At 42.5% G+C, this 9,958-nt stretch overlaps 1 protein-coding gene and 1 long non-coding RNA gene across 3 annotated transcripts in view; one reads left to right on the plus strand and one right to left on the minus strand.

Annotated features, from left to right (window-relative positions):
- The window catches only part of LOC118381276 (centrosomal protein of 192 kDa-like), a gene marked incomplete at its 5' end in the record, with an annotated part of 102,791 nt that overhangs the window by 25,708 nt on the left and 67,125 nt on the right, over positions 1-9,958 (minus strand). The window contains 3 exon segments of the mRNA XM_052511407.1: positions 1,809-1,918; positions 2,147-2,268; positions 7,370-7,630. Of these exon segments, the coding sequence (XP_052367367.1) occupies positions 1,809-1,918; positions 2,147-2,268; positions 7,370-7,630 (493 nt within the window).
- Positions 2,698-6,728, plus strand: LOC127926099 (uncharacterized). Of its 2 annotated transcripts, none has more exons than XR_008123289.1 (3): positions 2,698-3,149; positions 5,571-5,886; positions 6,527-6,728. It is a non-coding gene; the product is annotated as an uncharacterized LOC127926099 (long non-coding RNA). The 2 variants fall into 2 exon arrangements; XR_008123290.1 differs by having other exon boundaries at positions 5,571-5,836.

The raw sequence follows: 9,958 nt of genomic DNA on the forward strand, positions 1-9,958 counted from the left end.
TAAACATACTGAGTCAAGTCAACACATTATATATATATATTATATAAATATATACACACACACACACACACACACACAGTTGATGTCAGAAGTGTACATACACCGTAGCCAAATACATTTAAACTCAGTTTCTCCATAATTCCTGACATTTAATCCTCGTAAAAAAAATCCCTGTCTAAGGTCAGTTAGGATCACCACTTTATTTTAAGAATGTGAAATGTCAGAATAATTGTAGAGAATGATTTCTTTCAGTTTTTATTTCTTTCATCACATTTCCAGTGGGTCAGAAGTTTACATGCACTCAATTAGTATTTGGTAGCATTGCCTTTAAATTGTTTAATTTGGGTCAAACGTTTCAGGGAGCCTTCCACAAGCTTCCCACAATAAGTTGGGTGAATTTTGGCCCATTCCTCCTGACAGAGCTGGTGGAACTGAGTCAGGTTTTAGGTCTCCTTGCTCGCACACGCTTTTTCAGTTCTGACAACAAATATTCTATCCGATTGAGGTCAGGGCTTTGTGATGGCCACTCCAATACCTTGACTTTGTTGTCCTTCAGCCATTTTGCCACAACTTTGGAAGTATGCTTGGGGTCATTGTCCATTTGGAAGACCCATTTGTGACCAAGCTTTAACTTCCTGACTGATGTCTTGAGATGTTGCTTCAATAAATACACATTTTACTTCTCATGATGCCATCTATTTTGTGAAGTGCACCAGTCCCTCCTGCAGAAAAGCACTCCCACAACATGATGCTGCCACCCCCGTGATTCACAGTTGGGATGGTGTTCTTCGGCTTGCAAGCCCACCACTTTTTCCTCCAAACATAACGATGGTCATTGTTGCCAAACAGTTCTATTTTTCTTTCATCAGACCAGAGGACATTTCTCCACAAAGTATGATCTTTGTCCCCATGTACAGTTGCAAACCGTAGTCTGGCTTTTTTTTATGGTGGTTTTGGAGCAGTGGCTTCTTCCTTGCTGAGCGGCCTTTCAGGTTATGTCGATATAGGACTCGTTTTACTGTGGATATCGATACTTTTGTACCAATTTCCTCCAGCATCTTCACAAGGTCCTTTGCTGTTGTTCTGAGATCGATTTGCACTTTTCACACCAACGTACGTTAATCTCTACTATTGTTTGTACAGATGATCGTGGTACCTTCAGGCTTTTGGAAATTGCTCCCAAGGATGAACCAGACTTGTGTCCCCCCAAAAAATTCTGGTCTTTGCTGATTTCTTTTGATTTTACCATGATGTCAAGCAAAGAGGCACAGAGTTTGAAGGTAGGCCTTGAAATACATCCACAGGTGCACCTCCAATTGACTCAAATTATGTTAATTAGCCTATCAGAAGCTTCTAAAGCCATGACATCATTTTTCTGGAATTTTCCAAGCTGTTTAAAGGCACAGTAATTTTAGTGTATGTAAACGTCTGACCCACTGGAATTGTGATAAGTGAAATAATCTGTAAACAATTGTAGGAAAAATGACTTGTGTCCTGCACAAAGTAGATGTCCTAACTGACTTGCCAAAACTATAGTTTGTTCACAAGAAATTTGTGGAGTGGTTGAAAAATGAGTTAATGACGCTAATCTAAGTATGTAAACTTCCGACTTAAACTGTGTGTGTGTGTGTGTGTGTGTGTGTGTGTGTGTGCGTGTGCATTTCCATAAACATTTCCATAACAAACAAGTTTTTGCAGATAATTATGAATAACAAGTTGTCCAGAGTAGGAAATCCTCCACCGAAGCTCCCAGCTCCTATCTCATCAAAGCAACATTATCCCACCTCTGTTCTAGAAAGACCCCTTACCCTCCAGGACCTGCTCCTCCCCCAGGAACCTCTGGTTGAAGTTGAGTCCTTTCAGCAGACTGTTCTCTGACAGAATCTTCCTGCCTGCATCTGGCTTGGACAGCAGCAACCTGGGGGACAGGAGATGGAGATGGAGGTGAAATCAGTCTCCTTACAGTGTTGTAAATCAAACTAGAGGGCCTGGACAACAGAAACAGACAGTAGTGGACCAAACGGTTCTGTCTGACAGCCCGGATCAACCTCCTCAAAGCCTCTTTAATGCTATTGCTTCACAGGATGGATGTTTAAAAGTCAGGTTAATGACAGCCCATGTAAGAAACAGAGGGACAGGTCCTCACCTCCTGAACTGTTGTCGTGAGACCTCGTCTCCACAGAAGAGACAGACTGTGGCCAGGACGGCATTAGCTGACTGACACAGAGTCTGCTCTCTCTGGGTCACCTTCATCAGAACCGTGATCACCTGGAGAAAGAACCAGTTCAAACCAATGATTAATGATAGAAACATCTCTCCATCTCCCCAGTCAGGAAGTCCAGTTCACACCAACTATTAATGATAGAAACATCTCTCCAGTCAGGTAGTCCAGTTCACACCAACTATTAATGATAGAAACATCTCTCCATCTCTCCAGTCAGGTAGTCCAGTTCACACCAACTATTAATGATAGAAACATCTCTCCATCTCTCCTGTCAGGTAGTCCAGTTCACACAATGATTAATGATAGAAACATCTCTCCAGTCCCAGGTGGTCACCCAGTTCAAACCAACTATTAATGATAGAAACATCTCTCCAGTCAGGTAGTCCAGTTCACACCAACTATTAATGATAGAAACATCTCTCCAGTCAGGTAGTCCAGTTCACCAACTATTAATGATAGAAACATCTCTCCAGTCAGGTAGTCCAGTTCACACCAACTATTAATGATAGAAACATCTCTCCAGTCAGGTAGTCCAGTTCACACCAACTATTAATGATAGAAACATCTCTCCATCTCTCCAGTCAGGTAGTCCAGTTCACACCAACTATTAATGATAGAAACATCTCTCCATCTCTCCAGTCAGGTAGTCCAGTTCACACCAACTATTAATGATAGAAACATCTCTCCATCTCTCCAGTCAGGTAGTCCAGTTCACACCAACTATTAATGATAGAAACATCTCTCCATCTCTCCAGTCAGGTAGTCCAGTTCACACCAACTATTAATGATAGAAACATCTCTCCATCTCTCCAGTCAGGTAGTCCAGTTCACACCAACTATTAATGATAGAAACATCTCTCCATCTCTCCAGTCAGGTAGTCCAGTTCACACCAACTATTAATGATAGAAACATCTCTCCTGTCAGGTAGTCCAGTTCACACCAACTATTAATGATAGAAACATCTCTCCATCTCTCCAGTCAGGTAGTCCAGTTCACACCAACTATTAATGATAGAAACATCTCTCCATCTCTCCAGTCAGGTAGTCCAGTTCACACCAACTATTAATGATAGAAACATCTCTCCAGTCAGGTAGTCCAGTTCACACCAACTATTAATGATAGAAACATCTCTCCTGTCAGGTAGTCCAGTTCACACCAACTATTAATGATAGAAACATCTCTCCAGTCAGGTAGTCCAGTTCACACCAACTATTAAATGATAGAAACATCTCTCCATCTCTCCTGTCAGGTAGTCCAGTTCACACCAACTATTAATGATAGAAACATCTCTCCTGTCAGGTAGTCCAGATCAAACCAACTATTAATGATAGAAACATCTCTCCATCTCTCCAGTCAGGTAGTCCAGTTCACACCAACTATTAATGATAGAAAACATCTCTCCAGTCAGGTAGTCCAGTTCACACCAACTATTAATGATAGAAAACATCTCTCCTGTCAGGTAGTCCAGTTCACACTATTAACTAGAAACATTCCAGTCAGGAGTCCAGAAACTATTAATGATAGAAACATCTCTCCTGTCAGGTAGTCCAGTTCACACCAACTATTAATGATAGAAACATCTCTCCATCTCTCCTGTCAGGTAGTCCAGTTCACACCAACTATTAATGATAGAAACATCTCTCCATCTCTCCAGTCAGGTAGTCCAGTTCACACCAACTATTAATGATAGAAACATCTCTCCTGTCAGGTAGTCCAGTTCACACCAACTATTAATGATAGAAACATCTCTCCATCTCTCCAGTCAGGTAGTCCAGTTCACACCAACTATTAATGATAGAAACATCTCTCCAGTCAGGTAGTCCAGTTCACACCAACTATTAATGATAGAAACATCTCTCCTGTCAGGTAGTCCAGTTCACACCAACTATTAATGGTAGAAACATCTCTCCAGTCAGGTAGTCCAGTTCACACCAACTATTAATGATAGAAACATCTCTCCATCTCTCCTGTCAGGTAGTCCAGTTCACACCAACTATTAATGATAGAAACATCTCTCCTGTCAGGTAGTCCAGTTCACACCAACTATTAATGATAGAAAATCTCTCCATCTCTCCTGTCAGGTAGTCCAGTTCACACCAACTATTAATGATAGAAACATCTCCATCTCCAGTCAGGTAGTCCAGTTCACACCAACTATTAATGATAGAAACATCTCTCCATCTCTCCTGTCAGGTAGTCCAGTTCACACCAACTATTAATGATAGAAACATCTCTCCAGTCAGGTAGTCCAGTTCACACCAACTATTAATGATAGAAACATCTCTCCTGTCAGGTAGTCCAGTTCACACCAACTATTAATGATAGAAACATCTCTCCAGTCAGGTAGTCCAGTTCACACCAACTATTAATGATAGAAACATCTCTCCAGTCAGGTAGTCCAGTTCACACCAACTATTAATGATAGAAACATCTCTCCTTTCAGGTAGTCCAGTTCACACCAACTATTAATGATAGAAACATCTCTCCAGTCAGGTAGTCCAGTTCACACCAACTATTAATGATAGAAACATCTCTCCAGTCAGGTAGTCCAGTTCACACCAACTATTAATGATAGAAACATCTCTCCTGTCAGGTAGTCCAGTTCACACCAACTATTAATGATAGAAACATCTCTCCAGTCAGGTAGTCCAGTTCACACCAACTATTAATGATAGAAACATCTCTCCAGTCAGGTAGTCCAGTTCACACCAACTATTAATGATAGAAACATCTCTCCAGTCAGGTATCTCACACCAACCAGTCAGGTAGTCCAGTTCACACCAACTATTAATGATAGAAACATCTCTCCATCTCTCCTGTCAGGTAGTCCAGTTCACACCAACTATTAATGATAGAAACATCTCTCCATCTCTCCAGTCAGGTAGTCCAGTTCACACCAACTATTAATGATAGAAACATCTCTCCAGTCAGGTAGTCCAGTTCACACCAACTATTAATGATAGAAACATCTCTCCAGTCAGGTAGTCCAGTTCACACCAACTATTAATGATAGAAACATCTCTCCATCTCTCCAGTCAGGTAGTCCAGTTCACACCAACTATTAATGATAGAAACATCTCTCCAGTCAGGTAGTCCAGTTCACACCAACTATTAATGATAGAAACATCTCCAGTCAGGTAGTCCAGTTCACACCAACTATTAATGATAGAAACATCTCTCCAGTCAGGTAGTCCAGTTCACACCAACTATTAATGAAAGAAACATCTCTCCAGTCAGGTAGTCCAGTTCAAACCAACTATTAATGATAGAAACATCTCTCCTGTCAGGTAGTCCAGTTCACACCAACTATTAATGATAGAAACATCTCTCCATCTCCCCAGTCAGGTAGTCCAGTTCACACCAACTATTAATGATAGAAACATCTCCCCAGTCAGGTAGTCCAGTTCACACCAACTATTAATGATAGAAACATCTCTCCATCTCTCCTGTCAGGTAGTCCAGTTCACACCAACTATTAATGATAGAAACATCTCTCCAGTCAGGTAGTCCAGTTCACACCAACTATTAATGATAGAAACATCTCTCCATCTCTCCAGTCAGGTAGTCCAGTTCACACCAACTATTAATGATAGAAACATCTCTCCAGTCAGGTAGTCCAGTTCACACCAACTATTAATGATAGAAACATCTCTCCAGTCAGGTAGTCCAGTTCACACCAACTATTAATGATAGAAACATCTCTCCAGTCAGGTAGTCCAGTTCACACCAACTATTAATGATAGAAACATCTCTCCAGTCAGGTAGTCCAGTTCACACCAACTATTAATGATAGAAACATCTCTCCATCTCTCCAGTCAGGTAGTCCAGTTCACACCAACTATTAATGATAGAAACATCTCTCCATCTCTCCTGTCAGGTAGTCCAGTTCACACCAACTATTAATGATAGAAACATCTCTCCAGTCAGGTAGTCCAGTTCACACCAACTATTAATGATAGAAACATCTCTCCAGTCAGGTAGTCCAGTTCACACCAACTATTAATGATAGAAACATCTCTCCATCTCTCCAGTCAGGTAGTCCAGTTCACACCAACTATTAATGATAGAAACATCTCTCCATCTCTCCTGTCAGGTAGTCCAGTTCACACCAACTATTAATGATAGAAACATCTCTCCAGTCAGGTAGTCCAGTTCACACCAACTATTAATGATAGAAACATCTCTCCAGTCAGGTAGTCCAGTTCACACCAACTATTAATGATAGAAACATCTCTCCAGTCAGGTAGTCCAGTTCACACCAACTATTAATGATAGAAACATCTCTCCATCTCTCCAGTCAGGTAGTCCAGTTCACACCAACTATTAATGATAGAAACATCTCTCCATCTCTCCAGTCAGGTAGTCCAGTTCACACCAACTATTAATGATAGAAACATCTCTCCAGTCAGGTAGTCCAGTTCACACCAACTATTAATGATAGAAACATCTCTCCAGTCAGGTAGTCCAGTTCACACCAACTATTAATGATAGAAACATCTCTCCTGTCAGGTAGTCCAGATCAAACCAACTATTAATGATAGAAACATCTCTCCATCTCCCCAGTCAGGTAGTCCAGTTCACACCAACTATTAATGATAGAAACATCTCTCCATCTCTCCTGTCAGGTAGTCCAGTTCACACCAACTATTAATGATAGAAACATCTCTCCAGTCAGGTAGTCCAGTTCACACCAACTATTAATGATAGAAACATCTCTCCAGTCAGGTAGTCCAGTTCACACCAACTATTAATGATAGAAACATCTCTCCATCTCTCCTGTCAGGTAGTCCAGTTCAAACCAACTATTAATGATAGAAACATCTCTCCATCTCTCCAGTCAGGTAGTCCAGTTCACACCAACTATTAATGATAGAAACATCAGTCAGGTAGTCCATCTATTAATGATAGAAACATCCTGTCAGGTAGTCCAGTTCACACCAACTATTAATGATAGAAACATCTCTCCAGTCAGGTAGTCCAGTTCACACCAACTATTAATGATAGAAACATCTCTCCATCTCTCCAGTCAGGTAGTCCAGTTCACACCAACTATTAATGATAGAAACATCTCTCCATCTCTCCTGTCAGGAAGTCCAGATCAAACCAGAACCTCCTTTCTGACCACAACAAGTCATGCGACCTACCTCCTGTGTCCTCTCCTTCAGGACGAACTGAGACGGAGAGAGGCTGATGTCCGAGGAGTCCATGACAGAGCGTGTGTGTAGGTCAGAGTAGGGAACAGCCATAACGAAGGCAGCCCTGCACCCAGTGTTTCTCACACAGACACACAGCTTGGAGACCTGGCCTGCTGCCACCCCCATTAGCATAGCCACGTAGCCGTCTGAACGCTTCCTGTGCTCTTCCAGAATAATGTTACTGGTCCCTCCATAGCCTGATAGGGGGATCTGGGGGGGGGGAGAGAGAGAGAGAGGGCTGTTTGTAAATATCTCTATTTATTAAGATATGAGGCATATAGCCAGAGCTACATAACCCATACGTCAGAAACACAACCAACCCATACATCATCACAGACTCATAACCCATACATCATCACAGACTCATAACCCATACATCACCACAGACTCATAACCCATACATCATCACAGACTCATAACCCATACATCATCACAGACTCATAACCCATACGTCTGAAACACAACCAACCCATACATCATCACAGACTCATAACCCATACGTCAGAAACACAGCCAACCCATACATCATCACAGACTCATAACCCATACGTCAGAAACACAACCAACCCATACATCATCACAGACTCATAACCCATACGTCAGAAACACAGCCAACCCATACATCACCACAGACTCATAACCCATACGTCAGAAACACAGCCAACCCATACATCATCACAGACTCATAACCCATACGTCAGAAACACAACCAACCCATACATCACCACAGACTCATAACCCATACGTCAGAAACACAACCAACCCATACATCATCACAGACTCATAACCCATACGTCAGAAACACAGCCAACCCATACATCACCACAGACTCATAACCCATACGTCAGAAACACAGCCAACCCATACATCACCACAGACTCATAACCCATACGTCAGAAACACAGCCAACCCATACATCACCACAGACTCATAACCCATACGTCAGAAACACAACCAACCCATACATCACCACAGACTCATAACCCATACATCATCACAGACTCATAACCCATACGTCAGAAACACAACCAACCCATACATCATCACAGACTCATAACCCATACGTCAGAAACACAACCAACCCATACATCACCACAGACTCATAACCCATATGTCAGAAACACAGCCAACCCATACATCATCACAGACTCATAACCCATACGTCAGAAACACAACCAACCCATACATCACCACAGACTCATAACCCATACGTCAGAAACACAGCCAACCCATACATCATCACAGACTCATAACCCATACGTCAGAAACACAACCAACCCATACATCACCACAGACTCATAACCCATATGTCAGAAACACAGCCAACCCATACATCATCACAGACTCATAACCCATACGTCAGAAACACAACCAACCCATACATCACCACAGACTCATAACCCATACGTCAGAAACACAGCCAACCCATACATCATCACAGACTCATAACCCATACGTCAGAAACACAACCAACCCATACATCACCACAGACTCATAACCCATACGTCAGAAACACAGCCAACCCATACATCATCACAGACTCATAACCCATACGTCAGAAACACAGCCAACCCATACATCACCACAGACTCATAACCCATACGTCAGAAACACAACCAACCCATACATCATCACAGACTCATAACCCATACGTCAGAAACACAACCAACCCATACATCACCACAGACTCATAACCCATACGTCAGAAACACAACCAACCCATACATCACCACAGACTCATAACCCATACATCATCACAGACTCATAACCCATACGTCAGAAACACAACCAACCCATACATCATCACAGACTCATAACCCATACGTCAGAAACACAGCCAACCCATACATCACCACAGACTCATAAGCCATACATCACCACAGACTCATAAGCCATACATCATCACAGACTCATAAGCCATACATCATCACAGACTCATAAGCCAAACATCATCACAGACTCATAACCCATACGTCAGAAACACAACCAACCCATACATCATCACAGACTCATAACACATACGTCAGAAACACAGCCAACCCATACATCATCACAGACTCATTGTGAAGTCTGAAAACATTAGATAAACTTTAAAAAGTGTAATGTCCCTTTAAGATCAGAAACCACCACTGAAAACCAGTCACTTCAATAAGTAGCTAGATCCTCGGAACCCGTAGATTTTCACGTTTCTGTTGTTGGCCTTGCACTACAAACCGGACTCAAATAACCACGTCATCATCAAGCCTTTGATTCGTGGAATCAGGAGTGTAGTACTAGGGCAACAACTACGGCCCAGGGCAACAACTACGGCCCAGGGCAACAACTACGGCCCAGGGCAACAACTACGGCCCAGGGCAACAACTACGGCCCAGGGCAACAACTACGGCCCAGGGCAACAACTACGGCCCAGGGCAACAACTACGGCCCAGGATGAATAGGATGGTAAGGGTAGAGAGGGCCAGGATGGTTAGGGTAGAGAGGGCCAGACAGTAAACCAGGATGGTTAGGGCCCAGGGTAGAGAGGGCCAGACAGTAAAC

This window comes from Oncorhynchus keta, unplaced genomic scaffold, assembly GCF_023373465.1.
Source record: "Oncorhynchus keta strain PuntledgeMale-10-30-2019 unplaced genomic scaffold, Oket_V2 Un_contig_677_pilon_pilon, whole genome shotgun sequence".
NCBI lineage: Eukaryota > Metazoa > Chordata > Actinopteri > Salmoniformes > Salmonidae > Oncorhynchus > Oncorhynchus keta.